Here is a 24,692-nt window from a genome sequence, read left to right on the forward strand (position 1 = left end):
GAAAACAGGGCTTTTTTTCTAAAGTCATGAAAAGTTAACTTTTTAGGGAGACAGCTAAATACACTATCTTGTAAAATATAATTAAAATGTGAACTAATTACAACCATGCAACATACTCATTCAAATTTATCATACACTATAATACTGACAGTGAATACTGTTCTGCATATGAATGAATGGATGATTTTTTAAATTTTAGTAGTAGTGGAGTATTTGTATGGTATTGCTAGCCTGCTTTTACTTATGTAAAGGATCTGAATACTTCTTTGCCTTCAGGGAATAAATAAGGACTTTTCACACTCCTGGACTCCACATTTGTGCTTACCTTCTGAAAACTGTAGCAGGAAGTGTTATTGATCTTTGCCGTACTGTGGGTTGTAAAATGTAGGAAGTTCCTACCACGTCTTTGTTTTAGTTATAAAACATCTCTTGTGATTGTGTTTCCAAACTCCAAACATGTAGTCATAGTACATATTTACAATAACACTGCATAGGCCCCATCTTTTGCAAATTTGCATAACTGCCCTTTTGTATGTGGCTGTTTACTGGAAAATATGTGAGAGCATTCCAGTGGCAAAGCATTGCCATTATTAAAAATGTCTTAACGTATACCGCAACTCATGTCTTGTATCATTTTGCTGCATGCCATGCGATATATCAATTTCTGCTTTTACAATGACATTTTTAACAAAAAGGAAATAAAAAACATGGACAAATATGCCAAGGAAATGTGTGAAAATGAATGACAGATTCTCTCATTAAAATTCTGTGTGGGTGATGTCATCAAGAATACAAATTACGGAGTTTCCCCACTGACTGCATGATAAAGATCTAAAGATCACACACACACACACACATTCTGTAGTATTACATTTGTTTAACTTGCCATTCATTATCTGTTTCTACACCTGGCTCTACAACAATAACATCTACTTGTAACTACATTAAAATGCATTACAAACTATTTATTAAATGTTTTTATACTGCTGATGCATGCTATATAGGGGAGCCTTAGGCAAAGTGTTTTTTATTTTGCTTGTTTTTTTAAATTGTATTCATCCTTCTCTCTCTGCCTTTTGGTGGGCACTCAAGCACCAAATTAAATAAATCCATTAGTTATTACTTGTAAGGATTACTGGTCTATTGTTACAGAGGTATGCAAATAAACAGGGACCTTTGTGAATAAAAGGCAAAACTTTCTTCCTGCAACTAAAGAACGAGGATGTGTAAGTTTCTGTAAGACACAAAAACATGGGTGGTTCATTTTGAGGAAGGGACTTCCCATGCCATATCCCAGTAGCACTAATCGCACTGCAATAAAGGAAGTATGACAGAAATCCCCAGTGATCGTGGCTGTCGCCATCATGAAGAGTCTTGGCTGTTACCTAAAACAGTAGATGCACCAACGGGTTTAAATGCCTGATCTCATTTAGACAATAACTCTTTCAATAATTAAAAACCTCGCTTGACTTTCATGTTTTATTCTCAAAAAGTATGCTTTACCATAAAGTATCTAGATATCATAGAGTAAGTCAGAAAAACACACGCAAGTCAAGTTGAGTTGAGGTTAGAGTGAGACAAAAACAAAATATGTATCATGACTCTTTGGGGATTTCCACAGTATGTACCCTTTCAGTAAAACATTGTAAGGACAGGTGCAGTGACCTGTGGTTTATCAGACATGACTCAAACAGTCATGTATTATTCAAAACAGGGTTCTGAAAAATATGATTCATTTCAGCAGGTAGACACCACCACAGTACAAAGTGTTTTGATCTGTAATATGTTGAAATCACATATTGAACATTCTGCGAGATTCTAGAAAACAACAATGACTTTGCAGTTTATACCACATTGAAGACTGTAGCAGTAACTTATGGAAATCATGCATCCTGGTCTTGGATCATGTTAAACTGCAAAATGTTATTCATGTAGGAATGGGACAACAAATACATTTTGTGTTATCAAAACTGTATTCAGCCAAATCTTTTCACTGCATTTAACATGTATAACAATGTAAACAGGCCCTTAATTTGCTTTAACAACTTTGCCATCAAAATATTCATAATTAAGGTTTCAGGAACAGATAACGTGCATCAATAATGGATCTTTAGCTCCCTCTGTTGACAACAATGTGGAGCAAGCATTCAGAACTACCTTACACCTCCATTTGTGGACCAGTGTCCCTCACTGCAGATCCTACTTCCTAACAGGAACACACTGTTATTCTAAAATGCTTAAGATGTGAGGATTTAAGTTTCAATTCAAGGTTCATCAGCATTGGAGTCGCCAGGAAATCTAATGTGAACAGTTAGTCATGTTTGCATTATGTTGCTACATTAGTTTTAATAATAAATGCCATGTAATTGCCAATGCCGAGGAGAGAGCTTTCAGGAAGTATTCAATTTCATCTTAATCAATCTGTATTAAAGATCCACTAAATTCTACACAACAAAGATAAACAAAAGAATGTACACGTTTGAATAAAGAAAATGTCACTTTATTTATTTTTTTAGATTTCAGCAGGAGTTACATGAATAATGAAGATAATTCTGAGTTTAATGTTTCATACACAATCTTCTGACAGATTGAAAAAGAGAAAACCGTTTCATCTATCTAAATTCTAAATCTAAATTAACATACAATATTTTTTCTGTTCAATTACTCACACTTGTTCACCCTCGCTTTGGTCTTCTGGCTTGCTTGCCGAACATGCTTTGATTCTCTGCACTCGTGTCAAGTTGGCAGCCATCCTTCAGTTATCACAGTACTGTACCTTCGATGGGGACAGCATCAGCACTGTGATAACTGAACCAGGGCAGCCTGACATATCTAGCAGTCCAGGACTTCGCTCCATTCATCATCCGCCCAGAAAACCTGTGCTCCAGCTTTAACAGGTGCAAAGATAACAAAGTTTTCCTTTTGCAGCATATTTGATGGTATCAAAACATATAAAAGTTGCAGCTCCAGCATTTGATTTCTTGTGTAAATCATTTTTAAGTAACATACAGTACCTGGTATGGGAACAGATGAATCTACAGAACATTTTTTTTATTTGAATACATTATTATTATTATTATTTTTATTTTATTTTTTTAATATCCTTTCCAGCAGGAAGTCTTTTGCCTTCTAACCATGGGAACTGAAGCCTTCAAATTCCATAAATGGAATAAACATACCACAATTCAGAAGTATCAATTTAAGAATACAAAAAATAAATTTGACAAGACATAAACTATATGTCATAGTTTGATAAGAGGAACACAAACAAACCAGTTCATATGCCACAATAGGCTCACGGAATCATGTTTTTCCAGATTTCCTATGATCTACATCTGACTGTGTCCGAAAAATCTGGATTTTGTTAAAGTATCTCAGCAATAAGCCTGAGAAAAATAAAGGAGTAATCTAACAATTGCAATTGTACTTTATTCATTTAGTTTGGCCTCTAATATGTTATATATTTGCTATTTGGACAACCACTTATTCTGTCCTGAGAAGGACAAACTCTGTTGTCCATTAATGAAACGTCTACCTGCGACGGGTGGACAGTTAATAATACATAACCATTCACATGCAGTTTGAACACTGTGACGTAATGGCTCTCAATTTGTGATTAAAAACAACATTACACCATTCTTGTATGTGGGAAGACGCTTGCTTTATATTCACGCATTTCGACATTACTTTGCAATCTTTTTCTATTTTTAGATTTTTAATTATTTTCCATTCTGCTGGTGCACAGAGAGCTCGTCGATGTTTCAACTTATAAAACAATTACGGGCACAAAGACTTTTTATCCCTTAGCCTCTCGCCTGCTAGGACTTGGTCGAGACAAACTACTGTATATTATTCATACCAACCACAAGGCCGAGTGACGTCAGACTTGTTATGATTCTCCTCGCGGGCTCCGCCCACCTCGGCGCGAGCAGCCTCTCGAGCAGTCCGGTGGCGTCTCTGGCCCGACGTAGCGACTCCTCCTCCCCGTCAGTCCGCCCTCCGCACTTCATGTAAACAACTCCATTAGCCCCGCTGCTCTGGGCACTGGCCGAAAAATATTCATGTCAAAAAAGCAAAGCAACATGTGCAAATAACTAAACATGGCAGCGGACAGACACGTTGTCAGCGCTGAGTGCTTCGTTTGTCTGTAACAGGAGACCCAGTGAAGAAAGCGCGTCCATATTGCATAAACCCTCAATGTAAATAACTGGCTTAAAGCTACTAACCGTTAAGGTAACAGACAGTGATCCAGATATGGCTCCGATACTAAAACTAGAGAATATGGACAACAGCCAGAACTGAAATAAGCGCTTGTTGCTGTTTTCTACAAATAAAAGTTCTAAACGAAACCGTTTTCGTGTCATTACATAATAACATGCATACCTGTTTTAAAAAACCCAAACATGCTATTTGAAAAGCGACTAAAGGCGAAATATAAGTCCAATGTTCGTACTGAATATTGTGCAGCCAAACGTTAACGCCCAGCATTGCATACACACCCCTTTTCTTGGCAAAAACAAACAGCATGCTGTCGGATCCAAATATAATCATTTATTCTTAATTATATTCAATCTGCAATGAAAATATCTTGCTCACTTACCTGCAATTTGCCCGTTTAATTCCCCGTGTTTACATGAATATTTTTAATGACGCAGCAAGACCACACAGACCAACGTGATTGTCGCCATTTTTTGTTGTTATTGAATTCTCCCAAAGCCATGTGACAATAATGATCGTGAAATTAAAAGCAGGCTTCCGGGTGTGGAGGCGAAAACTTGTTTCGCGAGGCTAAAAAAGGTTAATCTTCCGAGTTGTTTGTCTGATGGATTAGTCTGGATACTCCACTGACTGAAGACTGAAGGCTGTGCGCAATATCTGACAGCTCCGGGACGCTGCCGCCGCCGTATGGCTCGCAACAAGTACTTTCTAGATTCCGCCCGTCCGCAAATGTTGCGCGGAATGACAGCGACTCATGTGCTTTTCTGCGCCCGCTGCCAGCAGTGCAAAACCATGAGAGATAGCAACTCCATGAGCCATAATGAATAATAAAAGCTCGGATTTTGGAGAGATGCTGTCAACAAGTAGTGGAATCCAAGAACAGTCCGCTTTACTAATTGCTGTGGTATAAATAATTCTCACTGCAATATATTTTTTGCAGAAGTGAGTTAGTGAGTTGTTTTTACTTTTTACCCTAACCCTAACCCTAAAAAATATTATAAAAGTTAATTACCGTGCATGTACACTTGCGCCTATTGTGTGAAACAAATAGACTATCGACATTTTCATGGGATAAGGTGGCATTGAGTTGAGTGACACACCCGTTTCTGGATTGTAATAAAAGAGTGGCATGGCAGTATGTCTCCAAATCTTTGTGACATGCCTCAACATGAATTGAAGGTGTGCACAACCTGTTCCCCTTTGCAGTTACAAATGAAAATAACTTTACATTAGGCTCCCTAAACAGGCTGCAAAAAAACCCCAAAAAACCCAAAACAACTTAGCTGCACATAAAGTTACTATCTTTTGAAATAATAATAATAATAATAATAATAATAATAATAATAATAATAATTATTATTATTATTATTATTATTATTATAGATTTTATTTAAAATGTCCCTTTCAAAACGCCCAAAGTCCCTCACTGAGCATCATAACAAAGCAAAATTCCAACGACTAAAAAGGGTACTAAACTTTAGATATGTTGCAGTGAACTGAATTGGCAATTTTATTTTGTTTTTGAGTTTTTGCTTTAGCTATGAGGAAATAAAAATTTTAGATTTCTAGTTATGCTATAGTAATACTTAGGATAATACCACATTATATTTAAAAGAGATATTTCAAAGCAGGACTGCCAACAAGTGAAATAACTGTACTAAACTTTCTATTTTTTTTTAGTTTTCGTTTGGATGTTATGTTGTCATAAAAGCATTCTTCTCCTCCTCTTCCTCCTCCTTCTTTAGATAGATAGATAGATAGATAGATAGATAGATAGATAGATAGATAGATAGATAGATAGATAGATAGATAGATAGATGCAAGCCATTTTCAAATAAAATCCCTCTCTCTTGAGAGAATGTGATGACTTAAAGTTGCAGACGTCAGTTGTTGTTGTACATCATCACTGGTCTATAAAACTACAGTAACCAGTTTACCCCGCAAAAAGTCGGTCATCCGCATTTTTTCTGGATGATGTGCGCAGGAAAATAGGGCGTTGTGGAGACTCCTTCATTCATTTGCAGAGAGGTCTCTTTCCGTAAAAACGTAGACGGAGGTAACCGAGGGACCTTAAAAAAAAGGAAAAGGGCGTTTCGGTGTGATCGGAGTCATAGCAGGGTAGAGTCAATGTGCGAGGAGAGAGGCTCTGCGTAAAGAAGCACACAGACTCCGGAGATAAGCTAAAACTTACATTGGCGCGACAAGTTTAGGAGCCATCCGCGCTTTGGACACGTTTGACTGCTCACGAGCGCAACTGATTAGGGGTTTGATTTACTTCCTTCTCTCGCACACAAAGAGGAAAATATAATACTTGTGCATCCTCGAGGTTTTTCAGCTGCAGCCTGTGTTTGAGGAAGACATGGCTAAGTTATTTCGTGCAGCTATCATGGGTCCACCAGGATCGGGAAAAGGAACGATATCCAAGAGGATTGCGCAAAGCTTTGGCCTGCAATATCTGTCCAGTGGCCACTTCCTACGAGAGAGCATAGCGGCAAATACAGGTAGGGTACATGGAGCCCAAACGCCAATAGTGGTAGTGTCAACAGAAAGAACCAGTCTGCAGAAACGACTGTGCTTTTCTTTGTTCATCTGCCATTTAATATTATGGTAACAGGCACAGCAATGTTATCAAAGCTGAAACAGGATGCAGAATGAAGTGAGACGTGCACATTTACGGATAGCTTCTGATAGCCATTACGATCCAAGCAACAAAAGGCGAGACATTTGGATGACCGCAAACTTAATTTTCCTTCATCTGAATTCAACCCAGTGCAGAGAATTAACTTACAGAAGTGCCACAATGACTCAGTGTTGCTCCAACTACCCCCACCAGGGTTTACTACAACTCTCCCAAACTTACGCCTCAAAGCATTGATTGTGTCTCTCTGAACTTCCTCATTACAACTACCCCAACTGGAATTAATTTATTTCCAAGTATTTGCCAAGTTCATGTATACTGATGATAAATCTGGAGTTCAGTGCAGAGAGCTTAAGTAAAAACATGTGTGCTCCGATGCCATAAGGGGAACACGGCTGTACAGTTGTGATATAACTAAGCCTTTCCCCTTTTGCTTTGAAAAGAAGTTTCTTTTTTTAAAATAAGAGTTCATTATTCGTATTTGTTTAACGACTTTGAAACCTGGAGTACCATCACTTGTCATCAGGTGCTGTGTTTAGATTTTCATAAGATGTTTCATAAGCTATTTAACCCATGGACCATAAGCCTGTTGGTTTGATTTCTTTTGAAAACATAAAGAAAAGGTAATGGGCACTATGGCAAGGAATGTCCTGCACTTGGCAAGAAATTTGTAGGTGTCACGAAAATGAGCTGAAAATTAGTTTTAAAAAAGAGGAATATTTTATATGTATAATTATTACAACCATAACTTTAAAATTATGTTACAGAAAAAATGTTTTTTATTTTTAATTTGGGGTTATTTTCTCATTCTTTTTTTCTCTTTCTTTTTCTGACTTCTTAAAAATGAATATTATTATTATTATTATTATTTTTTTACCAATTTCCTGCCAATATTTGGGCTATGTCTTGTTGCTTATTGCTTTCTGCTCATGTTTTTGAGAGAAGTCAAAACAATTGTCCTAGGTTTTAAAGGGTTAATGAATCCACAGCAGGTCCAGTGTAATTTTATAATTGAGTAAGATGTGGGGAGGTTACAGGCAGGAGTTTTCACCGAGAGGTTTAACCATTTACTCTCTCTGATCAGATAGTTTGATTAACAAGATGCTTTAAAGTGATACCAAGCATGTTTAAAAAAAAGTACTTTTTTAAAATCAAGGCCTGAATGGATTCAATAAGCTCTTTTGTGACTTCTTTTTTAAGCAGGAAGCATACCTGCATTGACTGTCTTAACCTGTCTGTTGCATATCAGAGGCAGGTGTGATGGTGGGGACCTATGTAGAGAGAAGCATGCTTGTACCTGACCATGTGATGACCAAACTTTTGCTGCCCAGACTGCAACAGATGGTCGGCCACAGCTGGCTGCTGGACGGTATGAAAATGATTGTTTTTATAGAATCAGAGTACATGGTCTGTACCATATTATACGGATGTATTGTGGTACACCAGCTTTGCATCTCTTAACTTACAGCAGGCGCCATCCTTTGCCTTGATCATTTGTCTTCATAATGCAGCGTCTTTGCCAGTGGTGGGAACTAACAGCCACCCCTTTAATATGATTGGCCACCCCAGGTGCCACCCCCTCAAAATCCCCAGACTGACATTAGAGGCCATCAGTGGAGCATTTTCTACACTTCTGCCCCCCAAAGTGCCATATACACTATCTCCTTTACTTCAGTCTGAGGAGTAAGTAAATGGAAAAATACGCTCTACATTACCCTACATCTGTGGGTGATTAGTCCTGCAAGTTACTGCATCCTCTACCATCGGATCTGTGCATGCTCTCGACTGTTATTTAGCAGTCATAGAGGATTTACATCAGATTTAAAACAAAGGTCGAATCAAAGATAGACTTTCAAAAAGGATTTTGCTGTTTATATCAGGAGGGTCCACTCAATTCCCTGTGCTTAACTTATTATTTATTCACATCCAGTACTGGGTGAACTTTGTTACAGTGTTATAAGTTCATGAAAAACAGGTCTCTATGTATTTTCTAATGGTGGAGACAAAGTCACAATGAAGTGAAAACCTTCACATTTTTGCCATGCATTACAGGGATACTGGTTTGACATGGTCTCAGAAGTGTGAAGGGCTAGGAAGTTATTAAATATTTACCAGCTGTGACAGTGAGGCTGGTGTTGTTTTCACCCTGTGAGTCTGTGTGTGTGCCATTATGGAAAAATTTGGTTCTGGTGACACTTTTGTTTAGGGAGCTACCAGAGAAGCAATGTAATGACTTTGGCAGGTGTTTATATTTCTTACTGTCTGCCTGTCTTAAGATTTTGGAAACATGCTAACGTCATGGTCCAAGTATGGGTGCCACACACACACACACACACACACACACACACACACACACACACACACACACACACACACACACACACACTTACTATCCCTGGCTTATTTTTCTTTTTTTGATCACAGATCGCTGAATATGGCTAGTTTGATCCCATTCCAAGATGGTTGAGGAAGGTATTATCTGGTAACATATTTGGTTTTAGCCATGAGTAACAGAGATTTCTGAGATGACAAACTTAGCGGACCATCGTGTCATTTTTAAAGTTAAACATTATCCACTTTTCCACTAAAGATACCAAATACTGATGACAAAAACTGGTTGGTGTTATTGGTGTTTTAACCTTGAAACATGATCAGTAAACAAATGCTTGTTCTAGTAAGAGAAGGGGGCAACCAGATCAAGGTTTAACATACAAACACTCTCACACACACACCTGAGTTCATCCTGTTTATGACCTGAGATAACCCAAAGATGACTCACCGCCTCCCCCTGACCAGCTATCATGATCTACATGTAGGCTATATGTCCTCCCAAAATATAGTTTCTCTTGCCGTCTTGATTGCTGCTTTTTCACTCATTTGTGGGCAGCATGATGATCCATTGTTGACCATACAATGGAACATACAGAGTGACTGCCAATTTGCGCTTTAACACAAAAGGAAACAGTAAACCTAGCCTATTTGTATTCATACCAAAGCATTGTAAAACCAAGACAAGAGGAGAAATGACCTCAAATCTAATGCACCTACAGTATATTTACAGTAAGAATACAAACAAAATTGGAATACAAGTTCTGCTTCTGTACATCTGCTACTATTTTATATCTATGCTAGCAACATGTATTTAGGGATGGACATGTCTGCCTGTCAGTCTTGACTAAAATATTTTAACAACTAAAATGCCATTGAATTTTGCACAGGCAGTCATGGTACCCAGAGGATAAATGCTACTGACTTTAGTGATGCCCCGACTTTTCCAAACCTTTCTAGGTATATGTTTTAGTGGTATATCTGAACAATCAATCAATGGATTGCTTTGAGAGTTGGTACAGATATTCATGGTCTCCAGAAGAACATTTCTACTGACCTTAGTGATCCCTCGATTGACTTTTCAATCAGGGCCATGAGATCAAAGTTTTTACTTGTCTAGTAAATGAAGATGGATTGTCACAAATGTCATGCAGACATTCATGTTTCCCAATTTCGTGACCATGTGACTGCATCTCTTGTGCAACCTTGGGGTTACGAGTGATATGAATCAGCAAGTATTGGATGTATCATGAATTTGTTACAAACTTGTTTTTCCACTCAGGATTGAATTGTTTTAAATTGGACTATCCTATAACATTTTATCTAGAACTGAATATAAGGTCAAAATTTCAATCTGTACAGCACTTTGGCTTATGACCAATCATTTTTTGTATAGCCTCACCTGTACTTTGTGCTTAGTGGGATAAATGCATTGTTTTACAAGCCAGAAGTGAGTGTCAAGTCTTTACACTCCAGTCCCAAGTCAAGTCCCAATTCCTACACTTTGAGTTTTGGGTCTAAAACAAGTCACATTGCAATTTGCACCAAATGTAATGGCATTTCAGCAATGGAGTAGTAACATTCACTAAGCATTTGCTTGCTAACTATGTTGGTAGCCTCAACTTACAGTTCTTTGAGCAATGTCAAACATCATTGGATGTAGATGTGTCTCTGTCTGTAATTTTTGACAAGCATGTTTTGCGTACTGCAGATTGTTTTTTGTTTAACAGTGGTTAGTTTGTGCACTAACAAAATTATCTTAAGTATATTTTTTTCCAATTGGCACCCAGTAACATGAAGTTAGTTCTTTGTGGTTTTTTCTTGCTGCTTGTTTGGATTCTGACGAATTGGTTCAAACAACATGGATTTGGGGAATTAATTGTCTGCTTCCTGGGAATGAACACCGTTAATGTTAGTTGATTCAGACAATGAAGGGAAATTATTGAATTGATGAATTGACTCGGGGAAAGGTAGGCCCATCAAGTATTTTCAAGTTGAAAGTCTCAAGTCAAAGTGCAATCACAAGTTATGTTGTTATTGATACTAAAGTCCAAGTCGAGTCTAAAGAGCTATGTACTAGCATGACTGTAGATACAAGACTCTCTTCTCTTGTTATTACTGCAGGGGGTTCATCCAGGTCATGTAACTGAGAGCATTGTCTTTTCCACTAAGTTCATTCACATGTACATAATCTTGTCATTATCACAGCTACAGACTGTCTCACCGGAAAACTGGAAGAAATTTGAGTCCAACTTTATTTGCTGCAGACATTAGCAAACGATCAAACAGGAAATAAACTGAATGAGACTGTAAAATGGCCTATAGTTCATATACAGTTTGTCTTCCTTTTGCCATTATATCAGTGATAATCATAACTTGTGAAATGTACATACATTGCAATCTTACAAGTTTATAAAAAAGTAAAGACCATACATAAATGTATAAAGTAAACATAAACATATACCATGCCTCATACGTTCCCCCCTCTGCTCTCTGTCTAGGTTTCCCTCGGACTCTAGCACAGGCCCAAGCCCTGAACAATTTGTGTCAGTTGGACTTGGTCATCAGCCTCAACATCCCCTATGAGACGCTAAGGGAGAGACTTAGCGACCGCTGGATCCACCCAGCCAGTGGTCGAGTATACAACATGGGCTTTAACCCACCACGAGTGAAGGTCTCAAAAGTCTTGAAGTGGCAACCATATTTTACTTGTAATTTAGATTGTTTTTTTGTGGCACTTTGTTGATTTTCTAAAGGACAATTTTGTCCTTTTGGTTGCTTCCCCATTTCCCTGTGAGGTTTGTGTCAGTGTTTTTGAAATCTGGTAGAGATTTAATGTCTGGCCTCAGCATGGTTAAAGCTTGTAAAAATGAAAGATTGGAGCCAGATAAAGCATACTCTTTTTATTCACTACCCCACCATCCTACACAACGACACTACAGCAGTTTGTCATTTTACTTTACAAGGTTGTTATCACACTATAGTAACTGACCATTTTGTATTATCTTTCTTAACTATAAAATAAATCATCTTTATCCAGTTTGCTTCACAGACAAAACAATTGATAAAACAATGGGCCTCATGCAGCAACACTCCCTTAAATTTCTCTTAATTTTTTCTAAAGTGGCAAAAAATAAGAGAATTACACCAAACTGCATAGACAAATCCCCCTAAATACTATCTAAGGGCAGGTGTTGTACCATGTGGAAATACTCTGGCACATGCCCAAGAAATGGACAGGTGCCACCAAAATAGGCTCTCAGAAGAAGAACCTGTGCAGTTGATCAACATACTGTTAAATAAGCTTAAACCAGTAAACATGATTTTCCAGAACGTCAGTCCTGGTGTTACAGGGAAATCAAAATACCAGTAATGGCAACACATTTGTGATGCTGTAAATGATGCTGCAAGTAAAAATGCTAATACCACATTGTAAAAATATTCTAGTACTAATAAAAAATCTGGCATTGAAAATGCATTAAGTATTAAAAGTAAAAGTACTCATGCATAAAAAATAACAACAATTTAATAAATAGAAATAGTTTTTAAAAAATAAAGATAAAGGAAAACTTGAAGATCCTCATTTTTGAGAAGCTGGGACCATGAAATGCTTTTGCATGCCAGTGATTCGAATAATTATTAAAGTAGTTCTAATTGATTTTATAATCAGTTGATTAAATGTTTCAGCTGCACTAGTATATTGTCACATGGTTTGTGTGCTGAAATCTTAATTTGAGAAATAAATAGTGACTTAAGTAATCAAATAATCTCTCTCTCTCTCTCTCCCCCTCTCTCTCTCTCTTTATTTATATATATATATATATATATATAGAAATTATAATGATAGAAATTATTTTTTGAAATAATAAAAAAATACTTTTAACACATTTAACTTTGCTTTACTCCACATCAGACACAAGTTGCTATACAAAGCAGAGTGTTTTTTAATGTCTAGTGGGTATCTTTAAATTATCCCAAATAAATTATAATAAATTAATAACAGTTTGAGTGAAATTTGTAGCATTTCCAAAGAAGACACTGAAATATATATTTAATGGAATTATATTTCGGGGGTTTTGGTGCCCTCTGTCTCCAGTATAGCACTTATTTGCTGCTAGACTGCAAGGTCATGTACCTTTGGCACCAGTTTGCACTCACTTATGCCTCACTACAGGAAATAAATCATACAATGAAATTGTTTTGCAACATTCTCTCTTTATTAAACAGAATGTAGAAATGAAAAGGGATGGGGAGGAAATAAGGAGGACATTGTATTTGACATTTGAAGCATTTTAAAAAACAAGATATCACCATTACACAGTAGTACTCTTTGTACACTGAAGCATTTTTTGCACTAACTTTGGCTGGAAAGATCAAATTTTAAGCAATGACAAAAAAACTCTAGCAAATTTCATGAATAATGTAAATGTTATGTTCTTGATGTCTTTATGTGAGCACCAAAATATCCTGATCTTGTTATAGTAATGGTTGGTAGATATATGTCTCAGTTGCAGTGTGAGATTTTTAGAGATCTTGAGTTTACCCATGCCACATTGTTGCATGTGTGACCTTGTGTTGTATTCCTCAGGGTAAGGATGACATCACTGGGGAGCCACTGATTCAGCACGACGATGACAAGCCGGAAGCTCTGATGGCCAGACTGAGACACTACAAAGATGTCGCCAAACCTGTCATAGACTTATACAAGTCAGTAAACATTACTCTCTGTCTCTTATAGCAGTGATTCTACCTACAGGTAGCCAGAAGTGGTAGTTCTTGCTGTCAACATATGATTGAAACCTAAAATAAGTTGTCTTTAGTTTTTCTAACATTATCATTGCAAAGTATCATAGTAACATTGTTATAACAGAGAACTGAGATTTGGATGCTTTTAATACAAGTAGCCACATGCAATGTTGGACATGAGAAATCCAACGCAGATGTCAAGCAGCAACAAAATATAGAGGTCATGAAAGGGAGCATGTGAATTTTGCAGTTTCCTGCTATAAAAATGCTTATATCCTGCAGTCAACTCTTAAGTCATTTTTTTGTGATCAGTAGTTTTTCATTTAATAACACAAAGGAAGATTTTGGGAGATTTAGTGGCATAGAAGTTAGGTCTGCAGATTGCTAACAGCTGAAACATCTTCTGAAGCATTCTTTCATTGTTTATTGTTCAAGAGGTTTTTTACCAGGAGCTGAATTACCACCAGAGCTCCCTTTGTCTCCAAAACAAACGAACCTGGTAATTCAAACTGGTAAAAACACTGAATAAAGCAGCGTCAGGTTTCAAATCAGCATTCCTCCAACACAGTTTGGCATGTTGAAGAGGGGATTCTAGCCTAGCATCTACTTATGTGGGCTCAACTTTTTTCTCTGATAACAAAGATTAACCTCGTATTTATGGGAAGCCGAATTATCCGCATCGGTCTCTCCCTCTCCAAAACAAACGGACCTGGTAATTTAAACTGCTAAAAGCATTGAATAAAGTAGTTTCATGTAATTTTTTTTCTGACACTACTCATCACATAGGGGTTGCAATCCATGGTGCCTGATCCCAAAACGTGAATAGCCCTATCTAGAGCCAGTGTTTGGTTTGTCCATTTTGGGCTTATGAATAAACATGACAGTGCAACATGAAGATCTCCATTGATGATAAACAGCTCTCCATGTACATATAAATGGCTTATTCTAAGGTAATGACAACATAATCCTTGCTTCCAGGGGATTATACACTAAAGAAAACCTACTTTTTTATATTACAGTCCATTTCTGCCAACATATCCCCCTAAATCTCCCATATCCCCCATATCCCCCTAAACACTGGACCTTTAAAATGAAAACAAAACAATGGTCAGCAGAACATTCCCTTGACTGTCTAAGTTACATGAGTTCATAATGATTTTAGATTGAGATAACCTTCAATAGCCTTCCTTAATGCGTAACTGCTCCATTTTTACACGTTTATAGGTGTCAGAAGTACTTATGCACACAAAAGTAGTATTGAGCATTTTGCAGCTCTAAAGGGAGCTGCACAAAATTTAATTATTTACCACAAGTGATGTCACTCGAATCTGAAGCAGTTAGAACTGAAGACTTCAGGTTTGAAATTTAGGGCTGTGGAGTTAGAAAAAAAAGTGTGGTTACCAGACCTCTGTAGCCTAATCCTCATCTATGCTTGAGACTAGCAGTTTGACACTAAATTAGCTGCCACTAGCAAAGCTCACATGAATCTCTGATTGAACCATATGCAGTTAAGTTGCACTGTGGGTTATGTAGGTCACAGTTTTTTGGAAGAAGGCTATGCGAATGCATTGATTTAGATCTTTTTTTTACTGCTTTGACAATGTAATAGGAGTGCAATGCTAAATCCTCCTTTAAAATGTAACACTAATAAGTCACATACTGCCATTCAACCAGTCAATATTTTAATGTTGCCCTCCTTTTGTTTTATTTGTTATATTATTTCTCCGCACAGATCACAGGGAATCCTGCACTCGTTTTCCGGTACAGAGACCGACCGAATTTGGCCTTATATCAACTCCCTCCTCAGCGCCAAGATGGACGCACAGCCTTCAGATGCCTTCCAACCCCAGACACCCTGACACTTCTCTGAATGTACCACGGGGAAATATCATGAAACAGCCATAAGAAGTGGGGTAATGTTTTCACATGCTGGCCTCAGCTTGCCCTTGTAGTGAGGTTTAGAGGGACAGATAAGGACACTGATCAAACTATAGTCGTTCAACATATTTCAGTCACCAGTTTGGTTTTCAGATGAATGGTTGTATGCAGATATTTCTAGAGCTTTATTGATTTTGTTGATTTCTATATTATCATTGTGAAACGTTCAAGTCCTTCAAGGCCATAGCAAAACTGATCATTTTTGTAAATTATAATGTTACACAAGCACTCACCATCAAGCAAGTCTTTTTGCTTTTGTTATCTGCACTTATTCCATTTTTTAAATTTAAATCATAGCACATTGAGGGCAGCTGTGGTTAAAAACAAAACAAAAACAAAATAGAGAAGGAAGGACTGTCTTTATTGTAGTTCTTCAGTATCAGTATTTTATCACCAACAACAGAGGTTAAGGTAAAAAATGAATCCAAAAATAAAAAAATTAAGTGTCTCACTCCAACATGAAGTATTTGATACAAAACTCAATGTAATTATTATGAAAATAAAACTCTAATATAAGCAATATATAAAAGTACTTAAAAAGTCTTACCTTTACAGTTAAAAATTAGATTTCAATGAAAAAGAACAACAAAACAAAACCAAACAGTATCATGTAGTTGCCTGTATGAATATACTTTATATAATTTTAGAATGAAACCTTGCGATTAGCCTTAAGTGTGAATAACTGAGGAGTTCATGTGTTTATCTAGCACTCTCACCACAGCTGTAACTGACAGACTCCATGAGGTCAATGCTGACATTATGCAATTGTCTTGTATCTACAGTCAAAGTCCATCCCAGTCAGGCATTAATTAGTTCAATTATTTCTAAAACAAAATTGGTGTGCAAACCTGAATGTTGTGCAATATATTGTATATAATGGCTACAGGTCAGCTGTTACATTTGCAGTGAACCTGCAGAATATTCATTTGTTTGGCTTGATCAGCTCAGAATATATCCATCAATAACGTACACAGTGTTCACTGTGTAAACCGCTATTCTTTACTCTTGTATTGAAATGCTGCAGAATATAATGCAATCTGCAGCTGATAACATGCAGGACAATCTTTTGGGCTGATGCTGGACAAAAATGAAAAAGCCCTCACGGTCACTCTACAGCACACTCTGTCAGTGGGATGAAGTCTTATGCAGAGAATATCGAGTGGCTTTAATGCTGTTACATTCCCTTAAAATTCTAAAATTGCAGAGAGATTTTGATCATTAAGATGTTGTAGATTGTTGTTTATGAAATGGTTTGCAGTGTTTGTTCAACTTTGATACTGCTGGTTCTAACCGTATAAGTAATATGTTGCTTTTACAATTCAGAAGCATGACAGGGTCAAATATGTAAAGGTCTTTTTTTTCATTTTTTTTGTTTCAGTGTGAACAACTTGTAAAATGTTAGCTTTATAGATTTTTTTAAATGTTTTTTTTAAGTGATTGGTAAAGATTTGCCATCATTTCTCAGTCTACAGAATAACATGACATATTTTCACACAATGGCACAACAGTTTCTATTACCAATAACTTATGCACACTAGTGACTAACCAGTGCAATAAAGATCAACAAATACTTTAATAGCTCTGTTTATGCTAGCTCTGCAGTTTTCAAACTTTATAGTTAAATGTCATCATCTGATTTTATTGTGGAGCCTGGAAATAGCAATGCACACTAATTCAGGAACTGGCTATAAGTAACACATCACATGCATTCAAAAAATTGAAAGAAACAAAAAAATCAAAACATTTCTGTTATTTGGTCAAAACAGCCTTGTAACAATGTTTTTTGTGGTGTTTTTTTAAATGTATGATGTGAAGATGAAAGGTGTTGTATGTTGAACAGATTGAAGGCCTTTGAGACAATAAAAGACCAAAGATGCAAAAAGAGTCACTTTTACACTAGAGGATGAGATTATTTAACAAGGTGGAGATGAGAGGGATCTGTAGGAGGATTTAAGATTTGATTTAAACTTTGGTTTTAAGTCAGTGGAGCACATCTTTCCAGTCTGTGTTGCTAAATGAAAGGGTGTGGTGTAAAATTGTTATGTTGCGTGTGACCGCACCCCCACTGCTGTTGTGTAACACCAGGATTGTATTGGTTTTTTTTCTCCCCTATTTTAAAACCTGCACTGTCCAAACATGTTACATTCTGAAAACAATAAAGCTATTTTCTCAATGCTGCTTTCACTGTCTTTGCATGTGATGTAAAGTTGTACACAACATGTAGTTACTATGCTGTCTTATTTTGTGGGCAACTACCAGCTAAATCATACTTTGGTTTGGTCTAGCCAGATTTTTTTTAGATGCTTAACCCTTAGCTCTCAGTCTAAACATATGCGCAGGAGGATGGTGTATCCACAAAAAGGCAAAAATAATCACTTTCTAATCATAAAAATCTTTGTGTTTAAAATATTCAAAAATGATTTTGTCAGGTTTTTTTTTTTTTGGTTCAAATGACAAAAAAACGTCTTACAGCTCTAAAGAATACCTCGATATTCATAATCCTGTGGTGGAAAGTCACTAAGTATATTTACTAAGTACTGTACTTCAGTACAATTTTGAAGTACTTCCATGTTATACTTTACACTTTTACATCACAACATCTCAGACAAAACTACTTTTTAAGCTGCTAAATTTATCTGACAGCTGTAGTTATTAGTTAATTTGCAGATTTATGTCGTTAATGAAAAATATGAATCAACTAATAAATTATGGAATAACAGATCACGGTCCACCTTTACCAGCTGCAACACTAATATATATACTAACATATAATAATATATATCATTGAGAAATTGGCTATTATGCATAGAGTACTTTTACTTTTGGTACTTGGAGTATGTTTTGATGTTAATACTTTTGTACTTAAGCAAAATTTGGAATACAGGACTCTCACTTGTAACAGAGTCTTTCTACACAGTGGTAGTGCTACTTTTACTCAAATAAAAGATCTGAGTACTTCCTCCACCGCTGCCATAATCCATGACTATGACAGGCTTCATGATTCTTTCTTTCCAGCACACATGAAAATAACAGAAAGGCTTTGCTCCTCCCTTCTTTGCTCCTTGATCTTTTATATCATGTGATGAAAAACAGGAAGCAGCAGGAGGGTGTGCTAACTTGTACTAAACACAAAACCCATGGTGGATGTTTACGTGCAGAAATACACACACGCACGCACACACACACACACACACACACACACGAGCATGGGTGTACATAGGAATACTGTCTCCTCGGGTGTCTAATCCTCCCAGATCTGTACATAAACCCCATGTGCATCAGAGCTGGGACTACAGTCTCATTTGCTGTGTTTACCTTTTGACAAAAAGTGCAGTACTGCAGTTTGTACGTGAATGAAGCATGTACGAGGTTTCTTAGTGTGTGCAAAACCTGAAATGCAGCACAATTGTTGCTGTATTTCAGTGTTTTTTATCGCCTCATGCTCACTATCTGTTCCTATGGGGACCTCTACTGTGGGAAAGTGGTGCTCAGCAGTTTTGTGACCTGATAAAAATTATAATCTTCATGATAATTCTTGTATTATTGGGGCATATCAATAGCCTGCTGCATTTCTCTTTTGTGATTAGAGATTTTCTGAGGAAAATTCACATGCATTACACTCAACCCGTTTCTGAGGTTCACCACACACTAAAATCTGACAAGTTGACCTTAAAATAATCTTGGGAACCGATTGCCTTGAAAAAGGAAAGTAAATATAACTAGTCATCTTAAGTTCTGTTTACTTTATATCTCTATACTCTATACTTGAAATTTGGCTGTATGCGTTTTGTGAAGTTGTTGCAACTTAAAAATAACAGTTAAAATTACCTTGTTCTTTCTAGGTGTTAGCAACTTCAGTAAACCAAATCAGTCTGACTTGACTTGATCCTGACAAAGAGGATTTTCCAAATGATGAAATTATTGTGAGTTCTGTTTCGTTAAAATATTTTTAAAAATTAAAAATACAACCTAACTAGTTTTCACTCTGTCACGTGTGAGGCAGGATGAGGACCCAAAATTCAACACAAACAAAAAGGGAGCCATAGGTACAAACCAAAAGCTAGCTTTATGCTGAAGATTATCCACAAAAAAAAACAAAAAAAAAACAGACGAACTGACCAAGGACAAAGGGAAACACAGGTATATATACAGAAAGAAACTAATCAAGACAATGACACATAGCTACGTAGCTGTACCCAGGAGCAGGAGGGACATGCAGGGATTGGTTAACTAACAACTAAGGTGTGATTGGAAACACTAGGCTGGAGCAAATGAGAGTTTTACAGAAACAGGTGTGCAGGTGAGACTGACAGGAAAGGACAGGCAGGAACTGATAACACGTGTAACAAATCAGGGAAACAGAGACAGGGACACAGAATCAGGGAAACATAGAGAGATAGAGAGAAAGGGAGACAGAGAAAAAGCACAGATGACACACAAGGAGTAAAAATACACAATAAAACAGGAAACAGAATATCAGTGACTAGAACCAGGGAAAATCTTGAAAACAAAGTCCACAGTATAACAAAACCCCCAAACCATGACACACCCAGCAAAATACATATATAGAGCACAATAAAGTTGGTTTACTGAAGTTGCTAAAACTTAAAAAGATTGATTTAATTATAACTTGTTGTTTTTAAGTTGCAGCAACTTCACCACATTAAGTAGATATGACTAAACTGAATGACTACATTTTACACAGGGGAGACGTGGATGATCGTAACACTTCTCGTCTCAGCACCTATAACTCACTGAATTTTTGTGTTAGCGCTTTCAAATTTTGGCCCACAAAGTACCCTTATTTCTCAACATTCCTGGCATGCTGAGAGCAAGAGTAAGATAAAAAGAGAAAATGTGTTTAGTTGTCACTGGAGTAAGTATTCTTTTAAAAGGTGTTCGAACTGTCTCAGCCCCTCACTGCCAGTGTTTAGCTGTAGCAGCACGATAATTAATCAAAGATGAAAAGGCTCACATATTACCCAAGGGACTATCCTTTAATCTAATACAAGTTATATAATTCCTGTTTCAACAGTATTAGTCCTAATCAATATTGCCCCCTATATAAATGGCTAAAATAGCTTTCACACATGAAAATCAGTATTTGGGCAGTAAAATCGGCACACTTCCTCACACAACTATTGTATGAAATTTACATACAAGGTCATGAAGGATGGAGTCATACAATAAATGCATTATAAGAAGAACATCCCTTCTTGGTGAAAATGGCTCTGTTACAACCATCCCATCATTACAACCAGTCCCAGTCTAACCCTAAACTTAACCATTCGATATACACTAATAATAAATTATGTAATAGTAAATAATAGTTACATCTGTTTACATTTTTCAACACAATTTGTTTCCTAGATTTTAAAAAGTAAAATCAACTTGTCAGATTTTACAGCGCAGGTTTTACCAAGCTGGGCTCAGCCTCACTGACAGCTCAGGCACGACTCGCTGAGCGGCGCACTTTCTACTGTACAGATCCATGCACATCCACTCCACCTTGCACTGCCTCGATTACGCTCATCCACATCATCTACAGATCTACCAATCGCCATCGCTGGACCCTGTTTGTCGCTCACATGCCAAAATGTGATTATATGATGATGCCATAGCGTGGTGCTACCTCTGTAGATTTACCGACAGATTTACTGGAAGATACCGGGGAATCCCTGTGCGTCTCACGAGGGACGGTAAACGCTTTGACCTTTGACTGGCAGCGAATGACAAATCAAAGGTCGGTGTGTGTGTAAGCGCAGCCGGGGTTCACAGCGCATCTCGACCACGGCACAAGACGGCGCTCCCGGGAATGCTAGAAAGCGCTCTAAAAGGTAAAGTCATCTGTTTCTCTTCATTTGGTGTGATTCACGAGATGTGTTTTATTGGCTTTGCAAGTTTCTTACGCGCATCTGTAATCAGGCAAAGAAGGAAATAGCATCATGATCTGTGTGTGGCTGTTACATAATGTCAGGCTGCCTCTGGAAATTCACTTCCCCCCCATGGTGCATCTCTGCTCAGTGGACAGAGAGGTTAACATGCACCGTCTGCGTTGGGAAATACTGCGTTTCTGAGACATTTATGTTGAATCACAGGGCCTGTGGTTAGATGCGCACGCGAGCATCATGCATGACATCATTTGAGTTATTTTTGGTACAGCAGGTGTCGTTTTTTTTCACACAGTCGAATCTAATGAAACATTTTTTTTGTCTGTATGGCAGTTATTATGCTTTATCGTTTAAATAAACAACAGCCCTAGGTCTGGACTGAATAAACAGTGTTACGGTTGCCGCTTTGATATCAGCTGGATTTTTTTTCCTGTCAGCTGATGATGTCGGTAAAGACGTTTCAGGACACCAGTTAAAGGCGCACGGCACCCTGTCCGCAAATCCATGTTTTATTCTAAGATAGCAGGTGTTTTATTATTATTATTTAAATCAAAGTCTCGGTATTTTTGGCATTTGGCGTGATTGGTGTCTGCTAAATCTTTATTTTAAGTATTATCAGAATCACTATCTACATCATCCGGGGCTGGCTCTACATTGAGGGGACAGCTCCTGTCTTCATTCGTCCAATAGCCGTCTTCGTCACACCGTCACCAGCGTCAGGCAGGTCACGTGAGCAGCTTAACGCAGCTTGGTGTGGTTTCATGCTCTTATCATGATCACTGAGTCACCCTGTTTGTTTACCCATTAAAATATGCAAAACATGCAAAATAGACCATTTCAGATAAAATTGTATAACTGGATTGTAATAATCAACACAATAATTTATACACCACTTTGATATTGCAAAAGTGGAGGTAATTATAATAACCCTTGTTACTGCTATGTAGCTTGCAAATTTCCCTTTTGGAAAAATCTTATTCAATTTTATCCTAAAGTATTATAACAGGCTAAATTATGACTCATTTGATAATTCTATTTTGTATGAATCTGCAAGGGTATGAAATAAATGTAGTAGCGTAAAAAGCACAATATTTCCCTCTCAATTGTAGTGGGAAAAAGTTTAGCAGGAAATTAAAAGTAAGCTTTTACTCAAGCTTGAGCAAATGTAACCCACTTGGAGACATCAAACACATGTTTTTTGTTTTACAGAAAGAGAGAAGAGAGAGATTTTAACATAAAATACACACAAAATACATTTTGACACATATTTAGCATGTAAGGAGAGACCAGTCAATAATCAAAACAAAGACACAGAAAACTTGGAAAATGGATTTTGAATTTACTTGTGTCTTGAAAGTATTTCACCATCAAATGCATAGAATATTCTATTTTATATCTGTTTATGGTCCATTTAAAAGAGCAGGCTTAATTAATTAAGCCTTTTTATGGTTAAAGGCAGTGACTTCAGAGTACGTAAACAGGTAGAGTATCTGTTTCAACAGGACAGATGAAAACTGCAGGTGTCAGTTAATAAGTAGGCCGCCTACTGGCTCAGTGGTAGTGTTAAACCAGGGCAGGATGGATGCAACTGTATTTCTGAAGACATGTAGCAGCCAATGCTTAAATGTAATGTTCTAGTTTTTATCAGAGCACCAAAATGATTGGATTTCAGGATCTAAAGTCTCACAGATTTAGCTCACAGATTCAAGTCCACCGTCTGTCTTGTCAAGTGAGTCCTACAGCTGATCCAGCAGATTCCTGGATTCTGCTTTAACGGTTGCAAGGATAATCATTAATCCTCAATATATCCTTAAGTGTCATGGTGAGAACCAATGAAGAGATATGAGGCCATAGTCAGCACCACCGAAACGTCATAAAACTGTAAAAACAGCACTGAGCATTGCTTTAAAGGGCATTTTAGGAATTCTTATACAAGTGATATAAATGATGCCACAAAAGTGAACATTACTCAACATTCAGGGAGCATGTGAAGCAGGTTTGACACACGTCCGAAAACCTACCTGTCTTACAGTGTCCCTGATATCAATACAGGCCACAAGTGCTGCACCACCTCAATTGTGGTCATGTACTTTTTGTTGTGGGACAGCTGCCTGTATTTATGCAATATGCAATACCCAAAAGGATTGAACTAGGATCCATAGTACAATGCCTGGACATATAGTTCATACTTTTGCATTAATACAAATAAGCGGTCTAATATAAGCCAAAATACTATTCACAACATTTCTTAAGTCCGCAAAGTTGCTCATTTTGGAGGATTTTTGAAGTTTAAAAAAAACAAAAACATTTTCATTCAGGTCAGTATTATTTTCATTATTTATGTATCTACTTATTATTCTCTCTTTAAACTGTCTAAACAACAACAACAAAAACAGAAAATAAAGCCTGCTGTAATTTTCTAGAGCTCAAAATGACACATCCACATTACATGTTTTTTTTGGTAATCTAGAAGAAATGACCCCAAAATTAGCAAGAAATTAGAAAGGTGTACAAGAAAATTCACTGAAATAAAGCATAATACAAGCTTAAATAATGATGATGATAATAATAATAGGACAGTTATTGCCAACTGTTACTCATTGCCTTATTGCATGTTTTCAATACCTGTGAAAAGTGTTTTAACACAGCACAAAAGAAATATATATATAAAATAAAATAAAAATAAAATAAAAATAAAACATCGGGTGATCAAGGTGTGAAAGGATTAACCAACAATTCAAAATCCAAAAATATTCAAGTTACTATAATATATGACAAATGAAAACAGCAAATCTTCACATCTGAGAAGCTGGAAGTGTTTAATGTTAGGCAAACTTGTCTTGAAAAATGATAGAAATGACTGATTAACAAAAAAGTTTATTGTAACATTTTCTGACCATAGTGAATATTGTATCTCGTATGTGTTTTTGTCA

At 37.0% G+C, this 24,692-nt stretch overlaps 1 protein-coding gene and 1 long non-coding RNA gene across 3 annotated transcripts; one reads left to right on the forward strand and one right to left on the reverse strand.

Moving 5' to 3' along the window:
- Positions 1-2,484: 2,484 nt before the first annotated feature.
- LOC148189538 (uncharacterized) lies at positions 2,485-5,337 on the reverse strand. The gene is made up of 2 exons (XR_015776587.1): positions 4,601-5,337; positions 2,485-4,044 (listed from the first exon to the last, which is right to left on the reverse strand). It is a non-coding gene; the product is annotated as an uncharacterized LOC148189538 (long non-coding RNA).
- Positions 5,338-6,206: 869 nt separating this feature from the next.
- On the forward strand, positions 6,207-18,041 carry ak4 (adenylate kinase 4). 2 transcript variants are annotated; one of them, XM_088077542.1, is made up of 5 exons: positions 6,215-6,719; positions 8,106-8,225; positions 11,686-11,858; positions 13,773-13,891; positions 15,663-18,041. In XM_088077542.1, the coding sequence occupies exons 1-5, from the start codon at positions 6,578-6,580 to the stop codon at positions 15,787-15,789; spliced, it is 681 nt and encodes a 226-aa protein (XP_087933668.1). In that variant the 5' UTR covers positions 6,215-6,577; the 3' UTR covers positions 15,790-18,041. The 2 variants fall into 2 exon arrangements, with proteins under 2 accessions (XP_087933669.1, XP_087933668.1); XM_088077543.1 differs by lacking the exon at positions 8,106-8,225 and having other exon boundaries at positions 6,207-6,719.
- The last annotated feature ends 6,651 nt before the right edge of the window (positions 18,042-24,692 follow it).

This window comes from Plectropomus leopardus, chromosome 5, assembly GCF_026936395.1.
Source record: "Plectropomus leopardus strain MGB_pleo_1.0 chromosome 5, ASM2693639v1, whole genome shotgun sequence".
Taxonomy (NCBI): domain Eukaryota; kingdom Metazoa; phylum Chordata; class Actinopteri; order Perciformes; family Serranidae; genus Plectropomus; species Plectropomus leopardus.

Excerpts from the sequence above, each read along its gene's own strand:
- ak4 (XM_088077542.1), top strand. The coding sequence starts at position 6,578 with ATGGCTAAGTTATTTCGTGCAGCTATCATGGGTCCACCAGGATCGGGA. Across the intron at positions 8,226-11,685 it reads CCACAGCTGGCTGCTGGACG|GTTTCCCTCGGACTCTAGCA; the intron begins GTATGAAAATGA and ends CTCTCTGTCTAG. Across the intron at positions 13,892-15,662 it reads CCTGTCATAGACTTATACAA|ATCACAGGGAATCCTGCACT; the intron begins GTCAGTAAACAT and ends TTCTCCGCACAG.